At 40.9% G+C, this 17,461-nt stretch overlaps 2 protein-coding genes across 3 annotated transcripts; one reads left to right on the forward strand and one right to left on the reverse strand.

The window, feature by feature from the left end:
* Positions 1–475: 475 nt before the first annotated feature.
* Positions 476–8,797, reverse strand: pbx2 (pre-B-cell leukemia homeobox 2). Its single transcript, XM_031279443.2, has 8 exons — positions 8,385–8,797; positions 7,685–7,758; positions 5,830–6,074; positions 4,885–5,075; positions 3,215–3,350; positions 2,762–2,903; positions 2,029–2,123; positions 476–1,251 (listed from the first exon to the last, which is right to left on the reverse strand). The coding sequence occupies exons 1-8, from the start codon at positions 8,624–8,626 to the stop codon at positions 1,171–1,173; spliced, it is 1,206 nt and encodes a 401-aa protein (XP_031135303.1). The 5' UTR covers positions 8,627–8,797; the 3' UTR covers positions 476–1,170.
* Positions 8,798–9,250: 453 nt separating this feature from the next.
* LOC116036034 (G-protein-signaling modulator 2) lies at positions 9,251–13,871 on the forward strand. Of its 2 annotated transcripts, none has more exons than XM_031279445.2 (5): positions 9,251–9,687; positions 10,023–10,546; positions 10,852–11,017; positions 12,789–13,030; positions 13,192–13,871. In XM_031279445.2, exons 2-5 carry the CDS (start codon positions 10,040–10,042, stop codon positions 13,330–13,332), a joined length of 1,056 nt encoding a protein of 351 aa, XP_031135305.1. In that variant the 5' UTR covers positions 9,251–9,687; positions 10,023–10,039; the 3' UTR covers positions 13,333–13,871. The 2 variants fall into 2 exon arrangements, with proteins under 2 accessions (XP_031135305.1, XP_031135304.1); XM_031279444.2 differs by having other exon boundaries at positions 9,251–9,684; positions 10,021–10,546.
* Positions 13,872–17,461: the final 3,590 nt, after the last annotated feature.

Below are 17,461 nucleotides of genomic sequence, written 5' to 3' on the forward strand. Positions count from 1 at the left end.
TTTAGTACATGTTAAAATGAATGTTGAAACTAGATTTTGACACAGATCTGCTACATCTGACGGGGCAGGAAGATAAGGTAATTATGCAGAGCATACCTTCAGAACAAACTTCAGTGTTGCAAATTCCCGAACATTTTTTAGTCACTAATACATTGGACAATACAATAGCATGTCTAGTTTTTTTAGTATGTACCTCCTCAATATAAAAGGTACTTCCAGAGAAAACTGTTCACAACAAGATCTGTGGCTTATCCGGTGAGCATCAGAAATCTAATTCTATTCACCTCCACTGTATTGGGATAAAGAGAAGCAAACGTAAAAAAAAACTGGGCTAACAAAACCAAAACTACTTGCATGACTAGATACAGTTGGGAGGTAACATTTGGGGTCTTCTGTAATGTGAGTGAACCAACCCTTTAATAATGCCCCCTATATATAGTCCAGGACTTTTGACCACTTGACTCATACATACATCTGTTGTGAATACAGAGAGTCTTTATTGTAAAAGAGGTAGAGAGAATACAGGTGTTTCACTGTACAGAAAAAAAGACAGCACTGTTGATACTCATTCAAACCACTGATATGGACTCACACACGCCTCATTCATTTTACAGGGACACATAAGCCCGGTAGAAAACAAAAAACAAACAAAACAGAGAAACAAACGCACAAAATCTTTGGATATTTCTCTATTGTTCTCTCATTCACTAAATGCATCCTCTTTCTGAGCTGTTAAAATTAAAATAGTTGTAGCACTAATAATAAAACAGCAATAATATTAATAATGATATAGTGTGCTTAAAAACAATGATAATGCTGTCCCCACCCTCCCATTCCCAACCACAAACACACACCTCAGTAACATGTCAAAAGTAGTGGAAAACAAACCCTACAACCATGATAATAAAAACACACGTGCATGCACACAACACACACACACATTTTCACTCTACCATCCGTGCACTCAGCTAATCAATCAAACATAATAATGACCCGCGCTGAGCAGTAAGAAAAAGAAGAAAAAAAAATACAATGTACATTTAAAATAATCAAACCCAACAAACATACAAAAGCAACTGCAGCCACATGGGAAGTGTGATATCATTCTTTCTGTCTTTTCCGTCATCAATCTTTCCGTTGCTGTCGTTCCGTGCCAGCGGGGCAGGGCCATCAGTCAGAGTTTTCCGAGTGGTCGCTGTGGGGCGAAGCGCCGGACGGGGGCGAGTTTCGACCATGCCAGTTCCCGTTAGCCTGAGAAATCGAGAGAAAAATAAAGAAACAAAATGTGTCAGAGGGCAACACTGCACTTTAGTCATTGTGTCATTTTTTCAGCACATCCTGTTGTTTTTAGCACCTCAACCAACAAAAGGTGCATACTTAACATTACTGCCAACTATTCTTCTACACAATCTCAAGATGGGTTGGATTGATTTCGTATTTTCTGAGGAGCTACTGTCACGGTTCATGTGTGAAAATAAATTCCAAAAGGCTTGAAACTTATTTGAGTTAGATAAATTCATCACAATAAAACGAAGGCTGTACCAAATAGTTTGAAGATGCATTCATAACGTTCATATTTGCATTTTAAATCAACATTCATGTCTATTAATTCTGTTTAAACCTGGTATTTCTGCACAGTTCCAAATAAAACATTAGGCTACACTAATGGGATCTGGTTCTAAAGTTTTCTTTAAAGCATAAGGCTGGAGTTACTCCATATTTTTCTTACTTCAACAAATGTCATGAAAAGACCAAAACCAACAATGTGGTTAGTCTCTCAATGAGTGTGTTTAAAATTATGAAGACATGAACATGTCACCCAGTGCAACAGTGTGGCTCATTGGTGTGTTTTTAGTAGTTTTTGGACAACAATGGAGCTATATGACACACAGGAATAAGATATATAACGTGTTAGTAATTCATTGTTGGTTTTGATGTTTCATGGGGCAGGTTGACAGAAAGAAACATATGCAATGTCACCAGCCTTATCATTTAAGTGTGTGTGTAACTACGAGTGTTATAAAGTACCTGCACTCCCATTTGGTAAGCAGACTGCTCGCCGTTCACAGGTGGAACCCCGAGGAACAGGTCAGCTGACCCGGACAGAGAGAAGGACCCAGATCCTAAAGAAATACAAAAACAAGATAGCAACTTCAGTAACAGTTTCAGTGTTGTTGTAGCAGTTTAGGGTGCAAGACTATGAGTATACTATTAATGGTATAACAGAATTATATATTGTGTATTATGTTGCCTTTAAATGTGAAGAGTCAGGATATCCTACAATGTGCAAAAACTTGAGATAAAATGCTCTCTACTATGTCAAGCCTCCATTTGTGACCTGTGCACAGTATCTTACTGGCCCTTCTGTCACATGTTGATTCATACACTAGCTCCCTCAACTAATCCAAGTCAGTAGCAAACAGGAAAAGTTTTTTGCAGGAAAGTTACTAAAAAAACAATGCTGTTAAAAAAAAAAGAAAAAAAAAAGGGGGAAACATCAAGCAAATAATTGCGCAGCACACCAGTTCCGAAACAGACACCAAAACTGGCATTACTGTTATAACTGCAAAATTGTCTGTTGAATATGCATTTCCTCAATGCCTGACAGCGCCAAACATTTTTAATTTCCTGAGCCTCAGGTTATACATTGTGTTCAGGTAACCCATATGACAAGTTCAGGGACAAAAGGGACAGAGACAAAGAAGGGCAGAACTGCCTCAAGGCAAGTTTGCATACTGTAACTTTGCGTGTCTTTTGGTACCTGTGGAGTTGGGAGTGTGCGGGGAGTCGTTGCCCTGTGGGCCCCCTAAGGCTGTCTTCATGGCATAAAGGTTGGCCTCTTCTTGGAACTTGCCAATATTTTTCTTGTAGCGGATTCTCTTGTTGCCAAACCAGTTAGAGACCTGGCAGGAAAAAAAAAGAAAGACTAAAAAGGTCAGTGTACACTCTTTGAAAGATTTGATTAAAATGAACACATTTTAGTGTTTAATTGTTCAACCCTGAGCAGTAGATTCAATATAAATAAATATAAATGCTTAAGCAAGAGTTAAAAACTGTGTCTTTAAGCGTGAATACAGAAAAACTGCTACTTTATTTGTTCACCGACACTATACAGTACCTCAAATACACACAGCGTATTATATGTTATTAGAACATCAAAACCCCTCAACCTTTCCATTGCTGCTTGTTCCTAAAAGTACAGTCAGTTGTTTACCTGAGAGACGGTGATTCCACACTGTTTGGCAAGTTCCTCTTTGGCTTCTTCACTGGGGTAAGGGTTGGACAGGTGGGAGTAGAAATACTCATTCAGGCCCTCTGTGGCCTGTTTGCTGAAGTTGCGCCTTTTGCGCCTGATGAGACACGAACAGGTGATAAGTATTGGGGGAAAAAAACAACTGATTTTTTTCTTTGTTAGTACATTTTTACACAGCTACTATTTATAGTCTAAGATGTGGTTAGGGGTCCCTTGTCCCATTCTGTAAACTCAAACATACTGTACAGGTCTGAATGGCTACGGGTTATATAAACATGCTGTTGGTAGAATACGCTTATAAAAAGTTAATATATTCCACCTAGAAATATGCATAAAAAGGTGCAAACATAAAACATAAAATTTACATAAAATTAATTCTGAAAAAGGGGCATTAGCATAGCTGCATATTACTGCTATTAGCCCAGAGCAATTATTTTCTCTCAATTTTTGGTTGAAACTAAAACATTTGGGATTTTTGCAGTTCCTAGAACCCTTTTTTTCTCCTGTTCTGACTGGACCAATTTGGGGATTATTAAGTTCCTCTGGCCACAGTTCAGGAACATAGTTATAGGAAAAGTCCACTTCTAAAACAGATCTACTAACTACTCTCCCCCAAAACCGTTTTTTTCCAATTGCATTCGCACTGGCCAAGTGGCCATAGGGACTGGTAGGAGGGGTAAGGGAGTGATGCAAGCACGGCAACAGTCTTTATATAGCGTTAAAATCAGAAAACAAATACACCAGGAAAGGTAGGAATCAAATACTAAATCTAATGTATATAGCATATTTGTCATAATTTAAACAAGTCTCCCGAAGAGAAACGGGTATCTCTCTCTCTCCCGCCTCTGCCTGCTGCGTTGTGGACGTGTGTGTGTGTGACAGCTGGCAAGCCGCAGGACACGCTTGTGAAGTTTAACTCCGAAAAGACAGTTAACCACAGGTTCCCGTTAATCTTATGATGGACATGTGTTGTGATATTTAAACAAACGAACCGTCAACGGCGAAATAAAAGCCTCTTATTTACGAGAGCGGTCTGAGAGACCTCCAGCTTACAGCGGGGTCTCTGAGCCAGTCATGGCCGAGCTACGAGCTAGCGGCCGGGGCAGGCGCCTGCTGGCTGTCGCCTCACTTCATGGAGCTTCTCAACTTTGAAAACTTTGAAGCAAATTGTCAATTCAGCATCAATTTTCGCAAGACTGCCTATATTTGAAATCTAAACAGTTAATTTCCTAAAACGTTGAATAAGATGGCGAAAATTGTTCCGTTGTTGGTCTGTCTGTATCAGAAACCCGACCCTCGTTGACCTAGGTTCATATGCTGAAAAGGGAAAAGAGAAAAGACCCTGCCCTGAAGTAGGAGCGGAAAGAGTTACAGGAACTGCGGCCAGAGGGACTTAAAAATCCCCAAATTGGTCCAGTCGGAACACGAGAAAAAAAGGGTTCTAGGAATTTTGTGTTCTAGGAACTGCAAAAATCCTTCCGGTCGGAAAGCAGCTAATGTTTAGAAGTGGACTATTCCTATAACTACGTTCCTGTAACTACTTGGTCGGAAAGAGGCTCTTGATACTGAAAAGATAGATTTTCAGTGCAGTATTCCATTAAAAAAAAAAGAAAACAACCACACACGCCTACCTGGCATCAAGAAAGCGGGACCTCAGGATCATGACTGCCTCGCATGTGCTCTGCTTCAGCTGGGTCTGGATCGTGCTGAATTTGCGGTGGATGATGCCGACCATGCGCTCAATCTCCCGCGGAGTCACGGGCCGTGTACGCGACTGCTCCCTCAGCAGGTTCATCACATGGGTGGTGAACTCGGTACACGCCTGGGTAGGCGACACATAAACGACGGACAGTGAAGGACAGACATGCGCAAAGCAATGAAGCAATGTGTTATGTTGTTTTCATGTTAGGGTGATATGATTAATCAAAAGCCTATTTTGAATTTTACAACATGGCATTTAGTTTTCAGTTTTTGTAGAGAAGAAAATTGAGACAATAAAATATCCTGAAAATTAGCAGGTTAGTATTACTGTTCTTGTCAGTAAGCATGTATGAGCATGTATAAGCATAATTACTGAAGGTCTTAGCATAACTGGTATGTCACACTGGTAAATTGAATGATCCAAAAAGCAGCTTAGCTCTATACAACTTTACTGTAGAAGGGTTGCTTTTTTGTATTACAGCATGCTCAACAGTCTACTTAAAAAACTGAAGATTTTAATTTATGTTGCAGGAAGAATGTATTGTATGTTGCTGATGAGTATCATTACAATAGTGGATTTCCCAACAGATCTAAATGGGCCTTTGAATAACAGCAGACAATAGGGCTTTGGTGTAGATTGAAATGTGTTACTCTAATAATTTTAAAATGCCTCTTCTCATACAGAGATATGAAGCTTATACTCAGTGTGTTTTGATCAGCAACATAAGGGCAGAAGTGTATTCCTGGCAAAGAAATGTTTTGTGACTGAACTCTAGACCTAACATGCCAATGGATTACGCTTCTGGCGAGCAGCTTTAGTACAGGCAAGCGTGTACGGGCAATGTCAGCGCTCGTCTCCTGTTGCGACACGGTACCTGCTCATACTTCTCCAGCTCAGTGTGGTAGATACTGCGAATCTGGCTCAACTTGCTTTTGTAGTCGGAGTGCTCGAGCGAGCTGTCAGGTGACATCCCTCCCGAGCTGGTGGCAGCAGACACAGCGGCAGCAGCCCCGCCACCCTTTTCCGGCCCCGCCACACCCTCTGCCAGCAGCATGTTGTCCAAGCGCACCAGCTGAGGGTCCTGAGGCTCGTCTTCCTGGGCGTTTCTCATTGACAAGCCTGTCAATAAGAAAAAATGTCAACTGGTTTTGTGGGTGAAATATCAACAGAAGACTGTATGGATTTGTGTTAAGTTGTGTTACAGTACAGTCACATCACACTTCTGTCCTGTGAATATTTTCTCCATCTCCCAATGACTTCAACTGAAGCCTGTCCAACAACTGATGAATTCATGCATGCATTTCCTGTTTTGGTACAGGTCAGCCAATAAAAACACAGATGGACTGTTTTAGGAGTGGACAAGTCATTACTCTATGTGCCATCTACTTGTTGTGTGCATCACTCTCATATACTGTTTAATCACAATATTGATTTATTACCCACATCTGAACATCCTTTTCGGGGCTGAGTGCAGGGCAATATCGCTGGACTGAAAGCAAATATGGCTGCAACCTTTAACAGTGTCTTTGCAGGGTTTTTTTTATTTTTATGTTTGCCTTTAAAAAATGGCTTGCTTTGTTTAACAAAGGATACCTTTTAAATAATCTTCTATAGCATAAATGAAGAGATCTAGGAGCATTACCCACCACCCTCTTATCTTTCAGTAACAAACTGTTGCAAGTACTGTACAGTTATCAAACCAACCAGCAACCAGTAACATGTATAGAACTGCCCTATAGGGATTGTATGTATCTTTGTCTAGCTGCTGTTGCCTCCATTTTTATACCAAATAGCATTTTATATAATAGCTGTCTTGTTTCATTTATCTTCCTTTACATTTGTTTTTGACAATGAAAGTAAAAAAATATTGAGTTACTTACAGCCAGAGTCAAATTCCTGATATGCATGTGTTGATTATTGATGATTTTATTGGCTTCTGATGACACACTGTCAACACAGTCTGATAACGCTGCAATCAGGGTTGCATAGGTAGTATAGGCGAATGCCAGGGGCGCCATGAGCGCCCCAAAGTCCACACAACAACATAACTACATAGCCTATATTAAAAAGGCCCTATTTCCTAGGTTACATTTTATAAATAAGTTAATACTAGCTACTCCTGCAAATCCTGAGCCACCTGCAGCTTCAAGTTCTCCTGTCCCCTTTCCCTCAAACAAGCCCAGCGATGCAGCATCAGTTTCCCCTTTCCCCTCCATCTCAGCACAGCCCAGTCATGTAGAATCAAGCACTCCTGTCCCCTCCACCTCAGACAAGCACAGCAATACAGCATCAAGTGTACCTGTCCCCTAAACCTCAGCACATTGCTGGGATGCAATGTATCACAAATGGCTGACTGGCCTTCTGTTTTAACTGAGTAGGTAAGAAAAGAGTTTGTTTACAGAGGACCATCCTTCCTCATCCTCATTTGATGTCACGTGTGTGTCAATACTGTTTTGTGTGTGGGGTTTTTTTTTTCTTTAATTTTTCAAAAATAATTCTTGAGAAGAGCACTGCTTTTGTTCAGCCTCAGCATCACAATGTATTGATACTACTAATGTTTTGGTCCCTCTGGACCTTCGTCAAGAGTGTTATGTTATATTTATAAAATAAAAACGACCTTAAAGACATACAGCTATGCAGTTTCTGTGTGAGTGTGAAGACAATCATTGATGGTGTCATTGCATGATGATTGACACTGACAACATCAAAACTATTTTAAATAACGTTACCGGTTTTTTCCTTGATCTCGCAAAGGACGCTGAATAATGCAGGTTTCATTCGGTGGCAGTTGAGTGCATGTTTCCTGTGCATAAGGAAAAGAACGTAGCTAACGTTAGCATCGTAGGGTGACGAGATGCAAATTGACCAAAACAAAAACACAAATTAAGTGACTGACCAACTACGTTAGCTAGCTACCGTGGCTAATTTAGCAAACGTTAGCTTCTGACGAGCTAAAGGCTAAGGAGGTAACACTGATAAACTATCTGTATACGATAGCCTTTATGTTCGGTCGTATTTTACTTTGGTAACCATATAATAGCGCCTCAACGTGGGCAGGATAATACAGTTTTAACGTTTACATTAGCGCTAACGTTAGCTACATATTGTAGCCTTAGCTAGCTAGTTAGCCTTGGTTAACGCAGCCTAGCAAGCTAACGGCTAACAATGGCTAACGTTACGTTTACGAACATCGCTGCTAAAAGACAGCTATGTGTTTGTAAACGACAGCAAATAAACAATTAGCATTGGCTAAAAAAAGCAACGTTGTATTCGTTAGCTATCATTTTCAAATTAGTTATCTAGCTACTGGCTAAATAATCTAAACAATAGATTGAAGTTCTGGGAACTTTGTCTGAGTCGACAAAGCGGAAACTAACAAAAAAACAGCTGCAGAGCTGAAAAATAAAAACAATCAAAGTTAACACTAACTTTGCTTGTGCCTCGTCCAAACTTTGGTCGGTGATGGTCATTATTTGCTGCAGTATGTCACCAATATCTCTGCGGTTTTCATGTCCGTTTTCTGTGCCCTCGAGGCCCGAGTCCCCTCCGTCAGACCGACGCTGGGAAGGATGGTGAACCGAGTTAAGCGCATGCATCCCGGGGTGGCCACTCATGCCGAGTCCCCGGCCGTTGGAGGGCCCGTTGCCAGTCAGAGGCTGCTGCTGCAACATCTTCAGCGACGCACAGTGGCGACGACTGCTGCCCAACTGTGCTCACAGACACAAAACAACACAGGCTGATACGAGGCATCGCACAAAGTAGGGTCCCCTAGCGAGTGATAGGAAAATGTACAAGCCATGACAACACACTACAGCATGTGATCGACAGTGCTTTTCTGAGGCAGCAGAGTTAGCTAACACTGCTGGGTAAAATGTAACCACAACAGCAAAACATCTGCACTACCTGCATTTTCAGAAAGCAGAAGTTAAGTGTGTGTGTGTGTGTGTGTGTGTGTGTGTGTGTGTGTGTGTGTGTGTGTGTGTGTGTGTGTGTGTGTGTGTGTGTGTGTGTGTGTGTGTGTGTCAGGGAATACAGTAACTAATAAATGAGATCTAACTAAATAAAACGGAGATTATGTGCTTTATTTTCATCCTAGTTAGTTTCAAGCAACAGCAGAGACACATTCAGATTAAAGAAACTGCTTTTTAATGTCTCTGGTTTAACGTCATGATCTTACTTAGGCAGCCTAGGCAGCTTCTCTCACTTGTCTGACTCTACTTCTCGTTTTAGCTGCAAGTCAACAGGATGTGTGCCAAAACCACATCAGTGTCAGAAGAACTGTGCGCCTGTTTCAACATGTTGCAGTTGGGTATGCCACAATCAAATGAGCAGCAGTTAAAGCAGCAGCTGCATATAGCTGCTTTGACAACTTTAAGTTTATCTCAAATGATGAGAACATTTTCTTTGGACCATACCTAGACCTAACCAAATGCATGACCAGTCCTTCTGCTTTTGACTGTGATATTTCTCAATAGCATAACTTGTCAAATGCAGGCTAAATAAATAAGGGTGGGCTGTGGTAAGAGGAACAGGAAGAGAGGAGACGAGAGAGAAGGTAGCAAGGCAGACAGAAAGGGCGAGAGCGTGTTACATCGGCATGTGAAACTCTTTATTGCAGGGTTTTTTTCTTCAAAAAGATATTGACAAAGCAAGTGACAAGCCAAACATGCTGTGTTCCGTCTGTGGTGACTTCAAGAGATGATGCTTTGAAGAGACAAAGTTTTAAAAAAAGGTAAGAATGAAAGCACTGAATTTACATGTACTTTATGGTAAACACAGCAACCGGAAGTTGTTATGATCATGTTGTCAAACAGTAAGTTATACAGGAGTATATGATCTACTGTTGGTTTTGTCAACTTCTCAACTAATAGTCAACAGGCTAGAACCTGCCAAACTGGTTTCTCATACATTTCTTTGTAAGAGAAAGACACAGCTGCTCTCGAGCAGTTCTCATGTCTAATCCAAGTTACTTCAGGGTTGATAAATGTAATGTTTGAAGTATACCAATTAAAGCCTTTGTCCTATGATCTTTGACCTAACCCCTGTTTCTGTGTATCTTCTTATCAGGGGTTGCAATTGAGATAATGGACTACACAGAGAATAAAGTTGAAATGGCTGAAGAGGGGCTGCTGGAACGTCTCGTCATCACAGAAGAGGGAGACATGACTGAGGCAACGAGCAGTTCACTTGTCATCATACAGAGCTGCAGCGGAGAGATGGCTCTGAAAAAGGAAGAGGAACATAAAGGAGAGAACAAGCATGAAGAAGGTATAGCAAGTAAAGTGTATTTAAAAGAGCCCAACCCAGAAAAACAACAAACCAACGCAGAGGACGACCAGACAGGAGAGGTTGTTGTGAATGAGGACAAACCAGAGAAAGCTGAGAACCTGAATGATGGACTAAACAGAGAGGACAGTGAGAGTGAAGGGCAGCCACATGAGATAATGAGGATTAATGAAAAACCTGAGAAAGCCAGTGACACAGAGGATGAAAAGGTGACAGAAAATGACCCTGTAGTGGACATTGAGAGGTTCAATTTATCTGAGCAACAACCTGAAGGGACACAAAGCCAAGAAGAGGATTCAAAAAAGGTTTGTGGACTGTTGTTATTTTGCTTTGGCTTTGTCATATGCCCTGGGATTACCTTTAGATTATCATATCTGTAAGTAGGTGTTTGTATTGTTCTTGACTTTACCAACCAGCTACCATGTACTCTACAAGAAAAACAATGTCATGGTGGAAAAACAGCAGGCATCATTTTGTTACAGAGCATGTGGGTGTACGTAGGAGTCAAGTGAATTCTTTTGCTGTGCCAAAAAACTGTCTGTGCCACTCACTGAGCAATCTTTTTTTCCCTCCTTTATTCTTTTTCTGCCACCTACCCTCGTTTTCTCAGGCACACCGGTTAACCCATGACTTCCCAGACACACTGTATGAGCTTCTCTGCACCCTTCAGGAAGGGAGACGGCTCAATGACCAGCGCTGCTCCTTCAGGCTAGAGAGTGGGATGAGGAGAAGGAGGTGCCACTCTGAGCCCAACACCACCAAGCCGGCCAACAGAGGTGGGAGCGCTTTGAAAAGCTCTTCTCTGTTTTATAGTGTTTATGTGACGAAACTGGTGCAGCTGTTGCAATCCTGCCCTTAATCCTGGACCATATACAGTACCTGTTCTCTGCACATTCTATATATCCTGAACTTTTATACATCCCTCAACATTTATGCATATCCTGCACTAATCCATACAGCCTCTTTTTTCTTAAAGCTTTAGTGCGTAACTTTTTTATAATAATGAACGTCTGTTACATTCAAGCCATTGCCAAATCAGTTGTTTTTTTTTACCTTTATTTTATTCAGGGAAGGTTCACTGAGAGGAAGCCTCTCTTTTGCAGGAACGCCCTGATCACATTCACACAGTTGCACACATCCATACCTGGAAGCTGCCCAGTACAACCACAGTCTGATCTGCTGGCCACTGAGCAGCTCCACTGGAGCGGTTGCAGGTTAAGGGCCTTGCTCAAGGGCACCTCAGTGGTGGTAATGAGGGAGGGACAAGCGCTACTCTTTCACTTTCCCCACCCAGATTTTATCCTGTCGGTCTGGCGATTGAACCGACGACCTCCCGGTCACATGCTCGTGTCTCTAACCTTTAGGCCACCACTGCCCCATTAAAGGTCCTATGACATGCTGCTTTTTGGATGCTTTTTTTTTTATAAGCCTTAGTGGTCCCCCTAATACTGTATCTGAAGTCTCTTTCCCGAAATTCAGCCCTGGTGCAGAATTACAGCCACTAGAGCCAGTCCCACAATGAGCTTAACTTAGGATGTGCCATTTCTGTGTCTGTAGCTTTAAATGCTATTGAGGAGGAGAGGGGGGGGGCAAGGTGGAGGGTGGGGGTGTGGCCTTGACCAACTGCCATGCTTCGCTTGTTTTCAAGCCATGATGTCTGTCTTTCTCATGGGTGGGCCAAATTCTCTGGGCGGGCAAAGCAGAGAAAGGGGAGGTAACCTTGCTCCTTATGACGTCATAAGGAGCAGATTCCAGATCGGCCCATCTGAGCTTTCATTTTCTCAAAGGCAGAGCAGGATACCCAGAGCTTGGTTTACATCTATCACCATTTCTAGCCACTGGGGGACCATAGACAGGCTAGGGAAACTCACATTAATGTTAAAAAACCTCATAAAGTGAAATTTTCATGCCATGGGACCTTTAATAACAGTAATTAAGACTACCAGCTCCACACAAATCTCTCTGTATTTCTCAGTATGGCTATGTTCAGAAAATGGTGTCGCCCGGTGACTTGTGCGCAGAAACTCAAGTAAAGATAATGACCTCTTCTGAAGAGTTCATCATGTTTTTTTTTAATCCTCCGTGTCCTCCTTGGCTACGTAGCAACTGCGTAGAGGAGGGGTTGGGGTGAAGGCTTGTATCATGTGGATGCGCAGACAGTGTTGTTGTCGTTACTTAGAATTCCTCATGGGGGCGACAGAAACTATGCACTATACCTTTAATGTTAAAAAATAAATACAGAAACCAATAACACATACATATAATTTTTTGTTTATTTCACATTAATGTTAAATCTGTTTATGTATGCACCAACAACCAAGGCAAATTCCTCATAATTGCTACTTACTTGGCAATAAATCCTTTTCTGATTTGTTTCCATGTAATGATACAGACTCAAGTTAAACATGAAACTAACCGTTCTCTGTGACTCAAGAATGTCTTGAAACTTATGCAACCAGCATGTTTTCACGTCTTTCCTTGACCACTGATCACTCAAAGTCTCCTGCCATCTGACCATCAAAGCTCTTTTCTCTCATTTCTCCACAGTCGTCTTTTCCTCCATGACTTCACTGCAGAAAGAGGAGTTTTTTGAGTTCGTGGCCACTGCTCAAGCTCGCCGACTGGATGACCAGAGGGCGCAGCTCGAAAAGTCTCAACCACCAAAAGCAAAAGCAAGAAGTTTCAGGGGCAGCATAAAGCAACTCTCTTTTGTGAAAAAGCCTGCGCCTGCGCCAGTTCCTGTGCCTGTGCCCAAAGAGGACCTGTATAATATGATTCTCACAACGCAGGTAAGCAATCTGAGCTAGTTTGCTTAAATGCTTTTATCGTAACAAAAGCTGTTGTCAGCTTTGTTTCTTGAAAAAAATTGTCATGCCAACTTCAGTGGGGAAATATTTGAGTTTATACATAACACCAGGCATTCATTTTCACACTTTCCTTCCACCCACAGGCCCAGGGCAGGCTGGAGGATCAGCGCAGCAGGGCTCCTGGTCCCATGGACGATGAGGACTTCTTCTCCCTGCTCCTGAGGGTCCAGGGCGGACGCATGGACGAGCAGAGGACTGAATTACCATGCATGCTGCAAACCTGAGATGGAAAACAACAAACTGTTGGGCTGCAGTGACAGCCGTCCAGTATTGTAGCCTTTTTAGTCTGATTTCTGTTAAAACAGGGTTTATTTTTGTTGATCCTGATGATGCTTTGTTTTCGGGAATTGTTATCCCTCTTGATAGTGTTTAAGTCAGTGTTAATACTGTTGAGATTGTGGCAAAGAACGCTAATGTTTGAGCAACAGCGCTTTTAACGTTACTTGAGGAATGTTCCTGATGAGATTGTTAACTTAACTGCTAGTTAGCTTATATATTCTTTCCTAGTAAAAAATGATCAGTAGATATGCTTTCTCATCTCGCCAAAGTTTCTATTTTATTGAATGTCTGTGATGAGTGGTTGAATGATTTTGTGTGTGTTCCCGTTCCTCATGTGGAGGAGGCATTCTACTGATCTCTTTTGTTTCTCCTTATTTGTATAGTAGACATTAAACACACCAGGGATGGTTGCTTCCAGGTCAAACGGTGCTTGACTGTATATGGATGATTCTCCTCCAGAAAATAAACAAAATGTCATTTCAGAGTCATTTGCATTTATCCATTTATTCAATTTGTCTAAAATGTTGTCAGGAGAAAGAGACATTTAATAAGCTCTAGTGACATCGTCATTATGATTATTTTTAAATATCAAACACAGTAATGGCCTGTAAGCCTTTAATTGCAAGCATTCTAGCAGTGACACTAACAATGATGTGTAAAACCTGTTCTTTTATTTCGTCACCCTAAATCATCATTCCCTTGCTAGGTCACATTCCCACAAACCTGTGATAGTGTTCAATCTTTTTAAAGCATCCTGTTGTACATAAATCATAACATTCACGTAGAAAGACAGGTAGTGATGTCCCATTTATGGAACAAATGAGGCAAAGATAAAGGTGTTGTTTTTTCCCAAGATGAAGGGAGTGAAAACAGATGTTATCTCAAAGTTCCTGACTTTTGTCATTTTTATTGAAAGTCACATCACCCCAAAGACAAATAGGAGATTTACACATGTAATGGTGTATTTTTATGAATATTATTTATTAGAGGACTCAGTCAAACAGTTTGACATAAATATAGTGTTAACTGTGAAGTTAATCGTCAATAACGCTGCTTTACAGTATTCGCTGCTATTAGAACAGCGTTGTAACTCATTAAAACTTATGATCCAACTTGTTTTTAAAGGCCTGATATACTTAAATAACGGAATAATCCATGGCCACAGTGTGTCACCAACCAGAAGGGCCCCCCTGGAAACCTGTGACCTCCTCTGATGTGTGTTTAGCCCACTCAGCGCAGAGGAAAGTTTTCTGAGGAAGTCCTGGCCCGTCTGCACAAGAGGTGACGAGAGGACACTGTGTCACTTCCTCAAACAATGCACAGTTATGTGATATGTGATAGCAATGCTTAGATCAACACTGCTGGTTGAGATCTACATTAAAAGAAGAAAACATATGTAAGTCAATTAGAAGAATAACAATATTGCTCCTAATGTATCTTTGTTGAATTATAAATAAAAATGTAGGGAGATCAATTAACTCATCAAAACGTTTCAATTTCAGGTCAAAGGTCATAAAATATTTCCCATTCTTGATGACACCGTCATTATTCTGTCACGCAACTTGCTTTTCTCGGCCTCTGCTCCAAATCATCAAGTGCTATAAAGACAGATAAACAATTCAAACAAATAAGAGGAAGAAAGGAAGAGAAGAAAAGCATGTCGCAAAAAGTAACCACACGAAAGTTGCGAACGAGTCAAATAAGAAGAAACAACAACCCATTAGACTCAAGTTCCACTTTTAAGATGCAAATGTGCAATATATATACCATGTATCATTTTGTTTTGGTATGGCCTAGAACTTATTTCAAAGACCAGATATTAACCAGGTCAACATGTGTTTGTCATTATTATTGTTATTTTAGGTGGCTGATTGTGAGTTCCTTCTACTGTGGTGTTGGGGTATTTTACTTAAGCAGAATTGGGAGTGTTAAAAGTCTGTAAAACCTTCAGTTAAACCTGCACTCTAACTTTACTGTGAAGGTTCACTGTCTTTCCATCCTGTATGGAGTTTCAGAGGCGACCCTAAATAAATGTCTCATTTAAGGGGGGATGTACTAACAGTATATGGTCAAATTTATCAAACACGTTTTATATATTAGATATTGGTACAGTATAGGCCTAGCTATCAAGCCCCTATGTATCAAATCATATCATTTAACGTTAGGTGTACCTTTTGTTCACACTGAACTTGGAAAAGTGGGTTCAATACTATGCTGCACACAAATGGAATGAGCTCCAAAAAACATGAAGTTGCATTCATTTCACTTGAACATTTCAAAAGGTTGTACAGTACTGCATTTGCAATCACACTTGTAAATGCTTTTCTTAATTGTAAAAATGTATGATTGTGTTTCTGTGAATTATCTGTGCGTCTCTCTATGCTTAAAGTGTAGGCTATGTTTATTTATGAACAGGTCTCTCTTGAAAAAGATATCTCTGATCTTAATGAGACTACCCGTTTTAAATAAAGAATTAAATAAATAAATACCATCTTATATGCTACTCAATAACAATAACAACAGAGTTTTGAAAAACGGAGAGATAGTTTTGATAACGTGTGTAAGCAGATGTAAAAAAAAAAAAACTGTAAACGATGAGGCTCCAGGAGTAGTATCAGATCTATGAAGGTAAATATGGTGCAAAAAGGGAGAGCTTGTAGAATACAATGTGAGAACTTGCAGAACAAAAAATCTGAACTTGTATGTTAAAATTTGCACTTGTAAAAATTTAATTTGCACTTGTAAAAATAAAATTTGCACTTGTAAAAAATATTCACACACATGTGATCTGAATTTGAAGTCATACAAAGAAAAAAAACATGAGAGCTTGTAAAAAAAATCTGAACTTGTAAGTTGAAATTTGCACTTGTAGAAAATGTTCACACACCTGTATTCTGAATGTGAAGTTACAGAAAAAATATTCACAAATGTGTATATTGATATTTACATGAACACAATGACAGCTGCAAACTTATAATGCAACATTTACTCGTATACTTTTTTTTTTACTCTGGTTCATTTACCATCACAACCACAACTCAGTGATTACAACCTCTCGAATCTGTCACTGCAACTTCACATATGTGCTCTCTCGCATCACAAAGTGGCCAATCTGCGCACCTCGACTTTCACAACACTCTTGACGATACATTTGGTGCAAAACTAATTTGTACCTGTGGACTTAGGCTGTGGAGCTCTGAGCTAACAGAACGGGAAAAGCCTTCTTATATACAGTCTATGGGAAAAGCAGGGTTTCTATCGCCAGATGAGGGACAACTCTGTCCGGCTTATTTATGTAGCATGGAAACTTGGTGGAATAGAATGCTAGCGTTAGCTTGCTAACTAGCAGCCAGCCCGCTTCTAAATAAATACCTTTTAATTATCTAAACACTTTTTAACAGTCAAACTAAAACACTGGCGGTGAGCTCCACGGCCTGCAGCCGCAGACGGACCGTCATCAGTGGGGATCGAACAGCGTAGCAACACTGCTTTTGCCAGAAAGCTTCGCTGCCGACCTCGACCTGCAGTCGGAGCTCCAGCGGGACACGGAGAGCCCCACATTCGGTAGCAGCGGCCCATCCCCCGGCCATGACCAGAGCTTGCTTTGCTGATGTTGTGCATCCCTGCTAAGAATTGCACCCGCTTGGGCAGAAACAATAATTTCTGCAGAATTCATTGCTGCCGAAAATTGCATCTAAGTAGCAAGGAAATGCTACTACAGAGTCTGATAAAACATTGATGTCTCTCTAAACCTTCTAAAATCCTAATCATTATTGATGAACATGACAGAGAGATTTACTATATTGCCTAGTTTTTAAACAGTACATTGCCTTATAAAATCATTATTTTCCCTAGTGGATGCAATTCTCGGCAGGGATGCGAAACTTGGCACCTGTTACCCACTGATGACGGTCCGTCTGCGGCTGCAGGCCGTGGAGCTCACCGCCAGTGTTTTAGTTTGACTGTTAAAAATGTTTAGACAAAAGGTATTCAGAAGCGGGCTGGCTGCTAGTTAGCTAACGCTAGCATGCTATTCCACCAAGTTTCCATGCTACATAAATAAGCCGCACAGAG

The sequence above is a fragment of the Sander lucioperca genome, chromosome 10, assembly GCF_008315115.2.
Source record: "Sander lucioperca isolate FBNREF2018 chromosome 10, SLUC_FBN_1.2, whole genome shotgun sequence".
Classification (NCBI taxonomy): domain Eukaryota; kingdom Metazoa; phylum Chordata; class Actinopteri; order Perciformes; family Percidae; genus Sander; species Sander lucioperca.